This window comes from Cupressus sempervirens, chromosome 3, assembly GCF_028749045.1.
Source record: "Cupressus sempervirens isolate cs-2001-9-10 chromosome 3, ASM2874904v1, whole genome shotgun sequence".
Lineage (NCBI taxonomy): Eukaryota > Viridiplantae > Streptophyta > Pinopsida > Cupressales > Cupressaceae > Cupressus > Cupressus sempervirens.
This window is the reverse complement of record NC_143120.1, coordinates 997979152-997996653: the sequence shown is the minus strand read 5'-3', so window position 1 is coordinate 997996653 and position 17502 is coordinate 997979152. Positions and strand designations below refer to the sequence as shown.

General features: G+C 39.9%; 1 protein-coding gene across 3 annotated transcripts in view; it reads right to left on the bottom strand.

Annotated features, from left to right (window-relative positions):
• LOC149570112 (uncharacterized) overlaps positions 1-17502 on the bottom strand; it is a 122165-nt gene that overhangs the window by 15929 nt on the left and 88734 nt on the right. For all 3 annotated transcript variants that reach the window (XM_089822771.1, XM_089822770.1, XM_089822772.1), the window contains exons 4-8: positions 15361-15491; positions 15158-15248; positions 14935-15017; positions 14122-14185; positions 13849-13963 (exon numbers count right to left, since the gene is read on the bottom strand). In XM_089822771.1, coding sequence (XP_089678897.1) covers positions 13849-13963; positions 14122-14185; positions 14935-15017; positions 15158-15248; positions 15361-15491 — 484 coding nt within the window. The remainder of the gene's footprint in view (positions 1-13848; positions 13964-14121; positions 14186-14934; positions 15018-15157; positions 15249-15360; positions 15492-17502) is intronic.

Below are 17502 nucleotides of genomic sequence, written 5' to 3'. Positions count from 1 at the left end.
AACCTATCTGTGACTGAAGTCGGAAATCAAGGATCCACTGGCAGTCTCATCCCTAAAATCTAGGGATGCTCCTAAATTTTAGGAAACAAGCTCTATCCCTCTGAAACTGAACCCAAAGAGCAAACTCATGGAAACCCAACCCTATGCATGATCATACCTCCTAAAAAGTAGGAATGAACCCCATAAATATAGGAACTGTCTCCTAAAAACAAGGAACGTCTCCCAACTGATCAATAACCGCCAGAACACCAAGTCCCCAACACTGAATAACCATGCTAGGTCTCTATCCAACCTTGTCAGCCTACAAGACCCCATAATAAGCTGACTCACATGTCTCTGCTAGATTGAGCTAGAGTGGGCATCTATTATATATTCAACTCTTTATATCCATCTTTCAAACTGTGTATATAGGATGAGTATTTTATTCATGTATGTCTGTCTTTGCCATGTACGTTGTCATTGAAGATTGCTCGAAAGTTAGTTTGAGAGGGGGCAGGCTAAGATGAGTAACTCCAACACACATTTGCTTTGTCGGCATGAGACTACAGTTCCCAGAGATGCAACATCACAAATTTCTCACCACAAGGCCAAGAGTACTTTCCTAGTGTGAGGACATTGATACAAGTCACCATAAGCATGATATACCACATCCAACTCATGTACTCTACATAACTTCCATGCTTATAATCGCTGACTTATATTTACATCACTTTCCATTGTCGTGGATGAACTCATTATTCACTCTGTTATATTAACCATCCCCCAATGATCCTCCCTGTCTTGTAAGACATAATATAATCATCTTGCATGCATCTCCTCTGTTGAATGTCTCAAGTGCGCTGGATGTCCAGAACACAATGCCTACATTGTTGAAATAAAATCTCCAGCATAGGTGGCACAATTCTCAATTGTAGATGCTCCTTAATGCTCATGCGGTGTCACAGATTCAGTATGGACTTGGACAACACAAAAGTAGACTTCCTTAAATGGATGAACTTTCTTGGACTTGGAGATGTTAGCAGATGTTCAAATGTTGTATTTATAAGTTGGGAACATTACAAAATAATCAATACGTGTTGTAACGATATCAATTTTTTATCCCCTGTTACACGTATTCATCGGGTTCTTTCCTTATTCTTCTTATTGTTCAATATCTGATATGTATGAAATGATCTTTCATTCATTATTTGTGAATAGAACTTTCGAATGAGCTTCAAACTCTATATCACTATGGTTTGTTGTCATTAAATTGACTTCCACCATTTAGTCAAGCTCACTCGTTGCATGAATATCTAATACTCTAATCTCTACAATCTCCATTATTAGTTCAAATGAAGGATTTGGGTGACCTTTTTTCCTCCATCTCTCCTATTTGTGCATCTTCACATATAATCCATGTTCTTGTACAATATATGTGTCATATCTGTACAAAATTTATTTATCATTCACTTGACTTGTTGTTCCTTATCTATGTCGCATATATACTTTGCTACTGTTTTACATCATTATTTTAAATCCTTTATAGCATCTTCAGGACAATCAATTCGCAAATCCTGCAAATTCTTATATGCAAAACAAAAATAATCATAGGGTGAAAAGATTAAGGGTGGTAGCATGAATGGAGACCCTAAAATTTTTAGGGCACCATCATAACAGATGCCGACGGAGTTAAAGAAGGATTGAGGGCATGCAAGAAATCCGAACAGAGGAAATCATCTATTGGTTACAAGTTGTGCAGAAGGGAAACAAGGGAAGTGTGAAACCTGTACGAAATGAACACCAACGGTAGGAGGCATCGTTGGAATCAGAGGCATGTGAAAAAGGAGTTTCAAGCATAGCGCACAAGAGCAATGAAAAAAAACATATCTATTTCTAATCCATCCATACACAACTAACGAGTCTCAAGACCCCACATTGAGGAACACAAAACAACGACGACAAGAGAAGAACCTGGGCACAAATACAGGGAAGGGTCAAGAAAAAGAGACTGCACAAACAATGGGAACTGGAGGCTAAAAATAGTGGCAAGTAAGACTGACTACCAAGTACCAAGGGCCCATGAGCAATAAAAGAATAAAGTATGTCGTCCATGACACTGAGAAGACAATAAGGCAGAACGTGTAGGGTTGTACAATGGAGACAGGTTGGAACAAGGGTCATAACACATACAGGAATACTACATTGATGTCCATACCAAAAAAACATCCGCAGATGAAGAATATAGTAGTTAGGGGTTAGAGCATCTGGTAGAACATTTATAACTAATTTTATATAGACAAAAAAACAAGGAACAATTATTGATGGTCCCAAGCAAGAAGGAAGACTGGAAAAAATAGTTATAGTGACCATCTAGTAGTTCCTCCAACATGAACAAAACACAAAGCTTTGCTTTCAGGGGTGTGATTTGCATGAAAAAATGATATGGACTCAGGGAAGAAGAAAATGAGACCAAAGGTGCTAGGGCAATCTCATACGCAGAAGGAGAAGGAAATCACCCCACAAAATGTAGTTTTCGAAAGGCTGAATGGGTTAGAGTGTAGAAAATGGTGGCAGGAGACACCAGATAGAAACTTAGTGAAACAACACATCAAGTGCGTTGAAGTTCAGTGGGCCATCCAAATGCCCGTATTTTGCATCCATGATTATGAAGGTGCCCTTCGCATGCTTGTGGAAACTTTTGACAAACTCTCACGTGTAATGTTCCCGTGTCTATGTCCCTGTGATTGCGTTACTGATTGGGACTGTATGGACACACTGAGGAGGTGGTATGGACTTGGGAAGGTGTACGGTTGCCAAATTAAGAGAGATGTATGGTATGCAATGTATGGTGGAGCAGGAGATGCCTGTACAAAAGTCTAGATGCCATACGGTGGTGGTTGGGCAAACTAGTTTATGGCCACATGGTGGGAAATCTGTAGGTCGTATGGTGAGTTGGAGTCATTATCATACGGTGGCCATACGATAGAAGGAAGTCAAGGTCGTACGATGGGAAATGGTAGGCCGTACAGTGGATGGGAGACAGTCACACAGCAGATAGAGCACAAGGTCGTACGGTCTGATGGTGGGTGGCTTTGGAGGCCAGAAAGGGCCGTATAGAAAGCAGTTATGCGGATGACAAATAAGGGGATGGTGTGAAGGCGATTGCCTAGATGGGAAATGGTAGGCCGTACGATGGATGGGAGACAGTCATACAAAAAATAGAGCACAAGGTCGTACGGCCTAATGGTGGGCAGCTTTGGAGGCCAAAAAGGGTCGTACGGAAAGTAGATATGCGGATGAGAGATAAGGGGATGGTGTGAAGGCAATTGCCTGGATGGGAAAGTTGTACGGTGGCTTGGTCGTACATTAATGAAGGCCGTACGTAATGTGCCTGAAGGGGAATGTCTAGGCTGTACTGTGATGGACGGAATCAAGGTAATGGAGTATGGGTGAGGGTGGAAAAATAAAGAGAGTTAAAATGTAGATAGCACAAAGATTGAATTACCACATTACAAAACAAATAATTGATCAAATTAAACAGAATGACATCTCCAATTCGCAAAATGATGGTGCTCTGATTTGCCAAATCCAAGAGAAGTATTATAGGCGACAGAATAGGGTGAGGGTTGATTCCCACTGAAACTGAGAAAAGCCAAATAGGGAAGGTCTTTCACTTCCGAAATGGCGAACAACAAAGAATTCCAATAGGAATTCATAGTACATAGAAAATAATCTAAAAGCATACCTAAAGACTTCCTCTAAGCCATGCTTAAATACCCGTTGGGGAAAACTTTCTGAGGGTGCACAAAGATAGTCGACGGCTAGACAAATTACGGAAACAAAATAAGAATGGGTCTGAGATACATAAAAACAATCAGCTCGTTCCAATAGTTTGATAAATGATTTATTTTATAATGGGAACATTACAATCCCCTTGTCCCAAGTTTTGATTGTCCTCAAGCAAATGTAATACCAAGTGCTGGAGAATGTGCTCGCCTTCCCACGTCACATCATCCAATGGCAAGTGTTTCCAACGCACCAGATATTCCTTCACCGTGCGGTTCTACAGAGTCTTCTCACGTACTTCGATGATCTCAGCTAGTTCCAATATGAGCTTCCCTTCTTCATTGAGTGGTGGAAGGTCTGTGGCTACCGTGATGTTCTGCCCTATAGCCTTCTCCAAGAATGAAACATGGAAAACATTATGAATACGGCTTCCCTCCAGAAGTTCCAATTCATACGCGACTTCACCAACGCGACGAACTACACGATAGGGGCCATAAAATCATGGCTTCAATTTTTTGTTTCTCTTTTCCTTCAATGAAGATTGTTGGTATGGTTGTAGCCGGAGATAGACCAAATCCTCTACTTCGAAACTCTTCTCCATTCTATGTCTGTTAGAGTACATCTTCTGTTGATTTTGTGCCCGCCATAGGTTTTCCTTCAAGCATCTCAGTATGTCATGTCCCTCCTGAAGCCAGTCCCTTGCCCTTGGTGCGCAGCTGTCACCCAGAACTGTGTCGATGAAGGAGAGGGGTTCATACTCGTACAAAGCTTTAAATGGTGCCATTTCGATGGACATGTGGTACGTGGTATTGTAGCAATATTCCCCTAGATGTAACCATTTGACCCATGCTCGTTGTTGTGTTGAGACATAGTTCTGAAGGTAACCTTCAAGCCATTTGTTCACAATCTCTGTTTGTCCATCTGTCTATGGGTGGTAACTAGTACTTGGTGATAATTCTGTCCCTACCATCCGAAACAGTTCTGTCTAGAAGATACTGATGAATTGCCCATCCTGATCACTGACAATGTTTCGGGGTAACCCGTGCAGACGAAAGACTTCTCTAAAAAATAGATCAGCAACTTGTGCGGCTGAAGGTCGGAGGGGATGGTGAAGAAATGTGCATACTTTGTCAATCTGTCAACCACTACGAAAATACAATCCTTTCCGTTCACCTTGGGAAGCCCTATTATGAAATCCATCGATATACTTTCCCGCTTATGTTTTGGAATTGGCAGAGGTTATAGTAACTCGGCAGGTAGAGTATATTCGAACTTGTTCTACTGGCAGACTGTACACTCTCTTACATACTGCAACACATCCCCTTTAAGTCCTTTCCATGAAAACCTCTCCCAAAGACTTCTATAAGTTTTGAGGAAACTCGGGTGTCTTGCCAAGGGTGAGTATTGTACTTCAAGATTTTCTGCTTCAATTTGGATTCTAGCACCAAAAATATCTGATTTTTATAGTAGATGATGTCATCTACCACTCTGTACCGATCATCCTGGGTGTTGCCATCCATTAGCTCACAAGCAAATGTGTTTTTGGAGTATTGAACCAATAGATGTGCCTTCCAATCAACTGAAATCTGGTTTAGTGCGCAGATGGTGGGTTTCTGGGACAAGGCATCTGTAACCACATTGTTCTTCCCTTTCACATATTCAATGTCAAAATCAAAAGCTTGAACCTTGCTTACCCATTTTTGTTGCCTCTCGTTCAAGTCCCATTGCTCCTAGAAAATATTTCAAACTGTTGTGATCTGTACGGACGACAAACTTGGCACCTACTAGATACTACTAGAACTTGGTTAGTGCATGTACGATGGCCAAAATCTCTTTGCCGTAGATGGAATATAGGCAATGTGGCTATGTAAGCTTCCTGCTCTCATAAGCTATGGGGTGTCTATCTTGCATCAGTACCACTCCAATGCCTTCTCCGGACGCGTCGCACTCCAAAATGAACGATCAAGTGAAATCAAGTAACACCAGTATGGGACAAGTGCTCATTGCCTCTTTCAGCTTATCAAAAGTGAGTTGTGCCTTTTCATTCCACTGGAAAGACCCCTTCCTTGTCAGATTCGTTAAGGGTGAGGTGAGTTGAGAGAATCCTTTAACAAACCTCCAGTAATAATTGCACAGTCTGAAAAACCCTCGCAAATCTGTGAGTGATTTTGGGGGAGGCCAATCAAGGATAGCCTGAATCTTCTCTCGATGAACTTGAACTCTGTATCTATTGACAACCTGCCCCAGGTACAATATTTGTCATACCGAATTCACACTTGGATTGCTTGGCGAACAAATACTACTCCTCCATGATCCTTAGGAATTCATCCAGATGCTTCAGGTGCTCCTCCCATGTCCTGCTATAAATAAGATCATCAAAAAATATTAATAAGTACTTGCTCAATTGTTTGTTGAAAATGTGATTCATGCATGATTGAAATGTAGCAGGTGCATTTGTCAATCCGAACAGCATGACCAGAAACTCATGTCCATAGTGACAACGGAAAGAAGTCTTTTCTACATCTTCCTCACTCATGCGGATCTGATGGTGTTCGGAACAGAGATCTATTTTTGAAAAATTGACCGCGCCATGCAATTCATCCAACAACTCATCTATCCTTGGAATGGGATATCTATTCTTCATTGTCTTTTATTCAACGCATGATAGTCCACACACATGCGCATCATCCCATCCTTCTTTTTTACCAATACCATAGATGATGCGAAAGGGCAAGAATTGGGACGGATCCATCCTTTCTCTAGCAATTCCTAAATAGTCATTTCAATGTCATCTTTGAATTTCTTGGGATGGCGGTACAGTGTGGCTATGACTGGCTTGGCTCCTGCTTCCAACTCGATAGTATGTTGAAAACCTTGATGAGGCGATATGCCAGGAGGAATGTCAATGAAAACTTTATCATGTTTATTCAAAATATCTTGGAGTTGATCATCTTATGGAGGTGTCTGTTATCCTTTTATACGTTCTATTGACATAAAACAATGTGTAGCCCACACAACGTCATTATGCCAAAAAATTGCCTCCATCCAATGTGCAGAAACTTCCTTCAGACTTTCATTTGCCATTCCGCAAAGAACAACCTTCTTTCCATCGACAACAAAAGTGAAGTCCATCTGTTTGAAACTGAGTGTATTCATCAAGTGTCTCCATCCATTGTATGCCTAGTAACCTCCATGTCATCAAGGTCCACTATGAAGAAATCCTCAATCACCATGTGATTTTCCATTGTGATACTTAGTTGAGGAACAAGGTGCGTGCAAGGCAGAAGAGTCCCTCCGGCAACCTTGACCTGAAAGTCTGCGTGTGTCTTTGTAGGTAGACCTCTTCACTTCACCAGAGATGAGTAAATGAAGTTTAAAGTGGCTTCGTTGTCAAGCATCACCATAACCCTTTGTCCTTGAAGGGTTTCTCGTTTATGAAAAACTGTGTACCTTGGGCTACCGACTAAGGCAATAGTTCCTCCGCTTCGTACCAAAGCTGCAATTCTCTCTATATGGTTTAAACTGACCATGTTGGTGTCATTGTGAGGTTGGTTGTCTTCGGCCGACATTTCTTCCTATTAATCCTCATCATCAGACACGACCTCAATGTAATGGATCTTCCCTTTTCCGAGGCATCTGTGACCAAGCTCCCAAGGTCCCTTGCAATTGAAACACAGTTTCTTCCTTCGGAGTTCCTATCTGGTAGCTTCATCCAATGACAGCTTCCTAGGCAGAGGTTTGTCCCTCAGAAACACTGGTAGATTGGAATGTGAGTAACTTCGAGAGGATGACACCGATGACGATGCCATACTCCATGCTTTATTGATTGCCTCTGATAGGGTGGCAGGATTGAACCCCTTTACCCAACCTTTCAGAGGTTCTCTTAGTCCGTCCATGAAGAGCACAACCTGTCTTTTTTCGGAAATGTCCATGACCAAAACAAAGAGTTTCTGAAATTCCGCAATAAACTGATCAACCAATCCAGTTTGTTTTAGTTGTGCCAAATCTTTGAAATTGAGTTCTGGATCTTTACCGTCAAATCACTCTATCAATCTCTCTGTGAATTCCGCATAAGTATTTATTTGATCATGCCCTAATGTGATGATGTCATGATGCCACCATTCATGCACAATTCCCTCCAAGTGCAGCGGCGCAAATTTGATTGGTTCTTCTTCTAGCATAGAATTCAGTTGGAAGTAAGTATCAGCCTTCATCACCTACTCTTGTGCAGATATGGAACCAGATCCATCAAATGGAGACAGATTTACTTTACTCAACTTTCTTCTGAGATCATCGTTAAAATATCCTCTGTTTCAGCCTCCCGAATATCTCATTCTCAGATCCGCATAATCTTTGTAAGATATATCTTCCTCAAGATTTGTATTCTTCCAATCTTCTCTCAGTTGTTCTTGCATCTCTTCAAAGGTTGGTTGTTTCCCTCCGTGTTGTGCCTCCATCCGTGGAGGAAAAGTCGGCATGGAAGGTCGAGAGCGTGTTGGATGGGGGTTTGATATACCCGATATTGAGTCTGCGCTATGACCATTTTGTTCTCCGAATATTTTATCGTCCACCAACTTCTTGAGAGTTTCTTCCATGAGTCACTGAGTATCAGTGATTTGTGCCTAATTCCTACCAAGTTCCCTGAGTAGTGCCACGAGTTCGGCAGCTATCGGTTCCGGTTCAGTAGCCATTCGATCGATAGAATGTCCTTCTCTTCCAGCTATAAACTCTCATTCATTGTCCACAAGCTGGCAAGATCGAAGCGTTCTAATACCACTGTAATGTTCCCGTGTCTATGTCCTTGTGATTGCGTTACTAGTTGGGTCCGTACAGATACACTAAGAAGGTGTACGGTTGCTAAATTAAGAGAGATGTACAGTATGCAATGTACAGTGGAGCAGGAGATGCCCGTACGGAAGTTTGGATGTCATACAATGGTGGCTGGGCAAACTAGTTGATGGTTGTACAGTGGAAAATCTGCAGGTTGTACAGTGGGTTGGAGTCACAGCCGTACAATGGCCATATGGTAGAAGGAAGTCAAGGCCGTATGATGGGAAATGGTAGGCCGTAAGGTGGATGGGAGACAGAGTCACACAGCAGATAGAGCACAAGGTCGTACGGTTTGATGGTGGGTGGCTTTGGAGGCCAGAAAGGGTCGTATAGAAAGCAGTTATGCGAATGACAGATAAGGGGATGGTGTGAGGGCGATTGCTTGGATGGGAAAGCCATACGATGGCTTGGCCATACACTAATGAAGGCCGTATGTAATGTGCCTGAAGGGGAATGTCTAGGTCGTACTGTGATGGAGGGAATGAAGGTAATGGAGTATGGGTGAGGGTGGAAAAATAAAGAGAGTTAAAATGCAAATAGCACAGAGATTGAATTACAACATTACACAACAGATAATTGATCAAATTAAACACAGCAACTTCTCCACTTCGCAAAATGATGGTGCTTCGATTTGCCAAATCCGAGCGAAGTATTACAGGCGACGAAATAGGGTGAGGGTTGATTCCCACCAAAACCGAGACAAGCCAAATAGGGAAGGCCTTTCACTTTCAAAATGGCGAACAATTGAGAACTCCAACAGGAATTCGTAGTACATAGAAAATAATCCAAAAACATACCTAAAGACTACCTCTAAGTCGTGCTTAAATACCCGTTAGGGAAAACTTTCCAACGGTGTACAAAGATAGCCAACGGCTATACAAACTATGGAAACAAAATAAGAATGGGTCCAAGATACATAAAATCAATCGGCCCATTACAGTAGTTTGATAAATGATTTATTTTATAACAGGAATATTACATCACGCACAAGCACCTTTGACTATCTTGGGTATGACCTCATGATCTCATTTGCAGTAGTTGCATTCACGAGAGTGTTCGGTATCCCTAAAAGAAATGGAAAGAAATCAATTTGAAGACAAAGAAAATGACTCGAGACGAATTTTTTTTTGATAAAACTGGTATCAAGGACTCCCACACCAACGAAGATGGATTCTATAGTAAGTACCTCCAAGAGCTGCGAGATGAACAAGTCATTTATTGCACTAGGAGAATGGCGTTGTCTTATGGATGTGGTGAAAAGTACGCTTACTAGTGCGAATAGAGTAGCAAACACTGCCCTCACATAGATTCTCCTCGTGAATGGTCTCAAGAATGGTTTAGTATATGATTGGTTACCCTTACAAGCAGAACGAATGTATGAGTTTCTTACCCTTCAATAGAAGACTTTCTATATGTTGCATTATGCTATTGGCATGTTCTTGGATGTTGTTCGAGTGTAGATTCCACCTGGCAAATTGCAAGTGAAGTCAGAGGGTACCTTGGCACCTAGCGAGCCTTTGATATTTTATTGGAGACATTTGGATATTGGCAGCACACTCACTGGATAGAAGTGGAAACACCCAATAGTTTTCGACTCGAAGTTGGAGGGAGACATTAACAGTGGCATAGAGTAGATCAGTGAGAGCTCTGGGGAGTCAAGCCATAGCGAGGTCGTGGAGGTAGATGCGATGGAATCGGCAACCACACTCACACCAGTCTATGGTAGAGTTGGAAATGGAGTTGGCGATGGCTCATCACTCTTTGTTCCATCGCTACTCTTAGAGGCTCACTTGCTCTTCCAATGACTATCACCATAGGCTTGATAACAACGTTGTCCATACTAACATTTGGTTAGGTGAGGACACCAGTGAGCATGAGGACACCAATATCAATGCTAGCATTTGAGCCACTAATAGCGGTGGCAAAGGTAGTGGCAATTGGAGGTATAGAGTCAGGTGGAGCAATTGGTGGCAAGCAGGTGGGTGAATTTTCCGTAGGGGGATGAGACAATAGCAATGGAGGTGGCTACTGAGGCAAAGCGTATGGGTGAAGACATGAATGAGGATGGGGTGGTGGATATGATGGTTAGCGTGGGGACTATGTTGGAGCCAAACATGAATAGTTGCCTTAATCAATTCCAGCTTGTGGCCATTGGACCTATAAGGCCTACGGTATGTTCACCACGAAGACTGTTATCCCCACCCACTGGCATTGTAGATCTGGAAGTTGGATCTTTGTCTATGAGAGAGCTTGAGTTGGAGAGGGTTTCTAGTGTTGTGGATATACAGGCAAGAAGTGTGGATGTAGGAGAGACACCGCTTCCACAGATATCTTTTCAAGAGAAGATTCTGGGAAAGTCTGGTGACCAGGATCTGGACCAGTACGTAGCACATATGGTCATAGGTGCCCAAAGGGTGATGGCTTCAGTATAGCTATGTGCTCATGAAGGGATAGACCAATAGGTGGAGCATCTACTAGCATTTGTTAGAGGAGGTTGTGCAGAGGAGTTTACTAGGTGTTTTGAGTGTCAAGGGTGCCCTACCACTAAGACGCTCAAGATGCTAAAGGATTGGGGTCTACACGAGCCCATGGGAGAGAGTCACACACTGACCTCCTTACGAGGACTTGTGTAGATCTTTCATTGGGGGTATTACCAGTTGAGGTGGACTCAGCATGTGGCCCTAGGGGTTGAAGCCCAACAATTGGCCACAGTCACAACTTGAAAGGAGCTAGCCAAATGGTTGCAAGAGGTAGAGGATGAAATGGGGCAGTGCAGAGATCAACTTGCAAAGAGGGAGGCCAGATTGGCAAAGAGGAAGGCTCAATTTGCCGAGGAGAGAGTCAAGCAAGCATCATTGGAGGCTCATTTCGTCAAGCTATGGAGTTGGCAGATAAGTACAAGGAGATTCTAGAAGCAAAATCTATGGTGAAATCAACTAGGGAGTACCAGATGGTAACTGAGAGTAATCTAAAATACAAGACAATGCAGGTGTATAAGCTGGGAGCACAGTTGGGAGCTTCTACAACACGACTCATTCTTCAGGGACACATCCTTAAACCTTTTTGATGTCTTTCTTGTATATATGGTTATGTCAAAATTTTGTTTTGTGTCATCAGAGAAAATTTTCTTTTTTGGGATAGGCAGTTCGAGTAGTTGGTTGGTTGCAATAGTTCATAGTCACAACCCTTCAACAATTTATATTCTAAGTAATTGTATCGGATCAACATCATGATTGCGAATGAAGAAGTAATGTTATCACTATAAGACTAAATATATGAATGTAAGCAATTCTAAAGATGAATAAAGAAGTTGGCAAGTTCTCTAATACTGTGTTGTGTTGTGTTATATTACTCTCTTTGATATCTATTATTTGTGTGTTAAACTTGTTACCCAAAGCAGTAAACAAAAATAAATAAGGTTAATGCTAGCCTTTTGCTTTGGGCATCCAATGTCTTCATGGTCACTAAGACCACAACATTTGCACGATAATTGTATGTTGTCTTTCTTATTTCAATAGTTTCTTGCAAAGTGTTACCAATCACTACATTGACAGCACTATATGATAGGACATCATTTGGAGTTGTATTGTATTTGATTTCTCCCTCATTAATTTCAATAGCCGACTAAGGATGCATTCTATGGTTCAAATTGAATGAAATCTACCTATGTGAAGAGTACTTGTGTGCTTATATATTCAAATTGTATGGGTACTCCCTTATTGAATGACCCATTACTTGACAAATATCACAAAACATCTTTCTAACACAACTATCTTATGTATGCCTCATAATTTTGCACTTATCAAACTTACTTATAAAAAAAATTATTGGTTCCTTTCTCCACCTTCAATTCTTTCAACATGGCCATCGTATCCTATTGTAGGGATTCAAATGTTTTCGATTCATTATCGTTGCTACCTCTGATGCTCTAGTCATTGTCTATTTTCCTCTTCCCATAGTGGGATACTTTATTTCATTCTCCATGTCCATCATCTGATTACAAGCATCGGCATAAACAGGTATGAATCTTATGCCTATCAAGATTTGGACTCGCCAAGGGAGTCACCATCTTTCTTGATTGGTGCACAACCTATGCCTTGGACCTGGTTGGACTATTTTTCTCTTGACATTCTAGTGCTTCACTTGTACTCATGACCACATACAATTTCTCTACACATCCACTCTCAGCACCCTTTGCTCTTTGTTTACCTTCAGCTTCATTCTTGGACGCTCTTCTCCTTGAAGTTTTGGCTCGGTTCCCCTAGTTATCAGTTCTCTCAAGAGTAGATAGTTTTCATATGCAGTGTATGTTTTTCTCAAATGCTTCAATTAATTCATGTCTAGGGTCTCTTTCTTCTTCTCCATTGTTTGATGTTGTTGGCACAAACAACTGCCCTACTTGGTCAGAAAAGTCTTGGTATGTTTTGGAAGGTAACGTTAAGTGTGGTGATTTCTTCCAACTCTCCCTTTGAGTGTTCTTTAGTGATAGTTTTCCTATCTAGCCGACTATGACATTGCTAGACAATTCAACTTTTACATTATTCTTGGGAAAGGCTTCGACTTCACAATCCTTTGACCGATTTTCCTTGAATGTTTCTCCTAAACTCTTCTCTTCTCTTTGTTCTACATTCATCACCCTATGGCCACTTCTTGCCTTTATTGGGATCCAAGGGCATGAATCACTCAAACCTGACCTGATTTTTTTAAGGCAACGATGCTAAATGTTTACTATTAATCCAATAACTTAAATACATGAATTAATAATAAAGATGGCGATCCATACAATATATAGGTGTCAAAATACATCTCTATTTGCACATGAAATTATTATAAAAGAAGACCATTGATAACCAATCAAGTATTAGAGTTGATCTTACTAAATCACACTACTTTCCTTGATGATACGCAATATATTTAAAGGACCCGACAGTTGCTAAGAGGAAGACAACTGTCAACCAACCAATGCTTATAAATATTCGAGAAAGACAAACAAACAATTAATACATAGTTAAAAATTAGGCTTGCCAAGTTGTTTTCTGAGTTTGAATATTTTAAATTTTTACCTCTGCTTGAAATCATTTGAGCATAAACAATGACATTTATTTAGAAATAACACCAGGTCTATAAGTCAAAAATTCCACGAGTAGGTTAATGTAAAAGCTCTCCAACATGGAATGCTATTAGAAAGTTCTTATACATAAGCACTAAACACAAATGCCGCAAGTAAAGCAGACTTCAAATTTCATGCACAACCTGTTGAACAAAGATAGAAGAAAATGCACGATCCTTGAAGAACCACAAATCTTTGTATCCAATCATCAACATCTGTATCATCTATTGGAGGCTCTCCTGGCAAAGGCATCCATCTCTGTAAACAGATACGACGCACCCAACAAAATAAGCATGATTTCTATTGGTCATTTACTATATAATAATATATAACACATTTCAGAAAAATATCCAGAGGCATATTTGTGAAACGGAAAACATTAGAATTACTACAAAACAAAAGTAGATGAGAATTACCGTTCTAGTGTACAAGTAACTTGCAAGTTGAGCACATCTAAGCAGCTCATCAAGATGCTCCAACCTGAGTTTGATAATATAAGCTCATTTGTTATAATATCTACTATCTGCTTCAATCATTCTAAAGATCATTTCCCTAAAAGAAATTCCAAATACAAGTAGAAGACAACTACAGTATTTTAATTTGGTTAACTTGCCAAAGAAAATGTTCACTTTTTGAAAGCATTCCAATGTAGGTTGGATAGCAAAAATCAATATAAAATATAATTGTTGTTCTACACTTGCAGCATTATGACATTTTGCACACAAAAACCTAGAATAATATCACCTTGAAAATGAAGATATACATATTTCGTAATAATGCACAAGAGGAAAGTTAAAAATATCCTAGACATATACTATAGCATTTGAATTATGATTCTAGAAAGATGTGATAGTAATGAATGTATTCTCCTAGTTTGTATCAGCTCTGCACAACACTAACTGAGCATCAACCGGTTTTCCAGTGCCTTGCCTTTTGCTCTAGATTACCAACGTACAACCTTTGAAATCAAAGAAGTAATCTCATGGGGTTTGCATCAATTTCAACCTTGTGTGAAATGTAACTTCTACAATTGAACGATTTCAGCTTTTTATTATCTCCAGTAATGAAACCAAGGAAATACTCCCACATCCAGATGCAGCCTCTTCCCCAAACACCCAAAAGTACCCAAACATAGATTTCATTTTGCGCAGCTAAATCATATCTCAAAATAGTTTTCCACACAAATAAGTTAAATCATAATTTAAAGAACTAAAAATATATTATCTTACTGGGCTTTTAGATTTGTTTCTCGCTCATCAGCACTAGCAATCTCTCCCCGGAGAGATTCTACCTCCGTTGAAAGTAACTTAATCTGAGTATCAGGACAACATCCAAGTCGTTCATCAAACAAGACAGCAGAATTTTTATATTCGTTCACTAGATCCCAACATGACTAGCGTACTATCTATGACTCGCTAGAAAACCAAATATGTAGTGAAATCAGAAGCCAACCTGATCTTCTTTAGAAACATCAGATGCCCAAGTAAATTTTGGAATGTTCAGCAACTTCCAAAGGCTTCCTGTCCACAATGAACTGTTATACCTGCACAAAGTAACATTTTTATAAAATGTAAAAGTTGTTGGTTGATTGAAGACAATATTTATTTGTTTCAAGAACCTAGCCAAACTCTAATTTAACAGTTCTAAGAACAAACCTTGATGAGTGTGACATCTTTGACGATGCAAATAAGACATTCTCAATGTCATCAGCTGTAGGTGATCTTCCAAGGTGTTCTAAAATGCCCGCAGAGTTTTCAGACCCATCCAATAACCTCTTCCTTGCCTCCTGTTACAACCTCAATAGGTTTGAAAGGAATAAATTTTAGTCATAATCAGTAAGTATAATACTAAATAATCAAAGGAAATCAAATATATGAAAGAATGGCATACTTGACAATAAGATAAGCCATAATGAAATGCTGTTGGTGTTTATAAATATGAATTCATATTTGAAAAGAGATGCCAACATAGGACACATATGATAATGTATATCCATTTGAGGGTAGTGATTGAGTAATTGGTATAAATGATGGTGCATAAATAAGAGGTACATATCTGTCCAATATCTACTTCACTTTACACACTTTTTCCCCATATATTGTAACTATACTTGATAAGACTTGACATAAAAATGTTGTTGCAAATTTTCTTTTCAAGACTCAATCAGAAGAACACAGAGCACTTGTCAACAATGTTTTCCCAAATGAGCACGTATTTTCCATATCTGCAAAAAGCCCTTGGTATGCAAACATCACTAACTGCTTGTTGCAATTAAACTTACAAAATATTTCTGTCCAAAGGAGAAGAAAAAATTGGTAACCAAAGTGGCCCATTCACATAGAGAGGGGATGCATATCTAATAGTGGACCTGATAATCTAATGAGAAGGTGTGTTCAAAAGGATGGGACCTTTGACATCCTCTACGCATGCCATGATGGACCATGTAAAGGCCATTTTGCAACAAAGAGGACAAAAAACAAGGTTTCTTAAGCAGGCTATTATTGGCAAAGATGTTTAGCTTCTTCCGGCCAATCTCCTAGTATTTTTCTCGGTATGTACTCCCATCAAGTGTGAGGAGTTACATTTATCCCATAGTTGTTTAATTGCATCTTAGAGATCCCTTCATATCACTACCCCTTTTCTAGTTTCCATCCCCTAATTGCCTACCCCCTCGCATAGAAGTGGCCCTTAGGGTTTTCCACAATCAATTTCCTGCCACTTTTGTTCCTTGCATAGTTTGCAAACTCTCTGAGTACTCTCTAGGTTGTGAGTGGTCCCTATTTTTTTGGCTAGGCAATTTTTTGCAAGTTAACTCTCGCGATTTCATAGACACAAAAAAACATGGGTAAAAATGTCAATGCAGATGAATAATTAGTTCAAATGTGTTTTGTATTTTCTCTTTCAAGATTTTAATTTTTAATTTGATACATTTTGTAATTGAATTTAACAAAATGAAGTATAGAGATTTTATGTTTTAGTACTTTCAAGTTGTCTAGTTTGCCAAACTTTTGTTGAGTTTTAGCCAAGTTGAAGATTTTGGGCTTGCCAAGTACTCTTTGAGTCCAAGTTTGTGAACTATGGTTCCTTGCACTTCATAATTTCTTTACTAATCTCTCCAGCATCCTGGCAACAGAGCCAATGTGACAATATAAATGGCGTTGTACAGTCTAGAGATTTGTATCCCAAGATTCTCCTGTGTAGTATATTTATACCCTAGAGGGTACGGTAAGAGAAGTTAGCATTTTGTGATAACTAGATTAGGTGATCAGACAATATATACTATTCTAATGACAGAAATAAATATTCATTCATCCATAACACACACATATATAAAACCTTATTAACTCTTATTATTTTATTTTATTATACAATATGGCAAGGCTTAGTCTTTGTGCTGTCATATCTTATCCCACATATATTTCTCTCTAGATCTATGATTTACAACTTCTACATATATGTTTTACATGAAGGGACATGATTCCTAGAGACATCTGGTAACTCCTCCTTGTTCCACAAATCCTTTGCAGAAGCCCGCAGTAAGATGCAGCTTCTGATCCTGGGCCCCTTGATCTGCTAGCAGGTTGCATTGTCATGCTTATTTGTTGTTCACCATATGATAATGTATTGGCAATATGTCTGTAACAAGAATTGCTATAAATCTTTACCTAGTGGTGTGGTGCAAAACAGTCCCAAAGCATTGCTTAAATCTATAAACACAACCTCTGAGGGTGGGTGTATCCAAATTAATCCTAGAATGATCTCCCTTGTTTTCATTGTGTTACAAGTCCAGTTCCTGT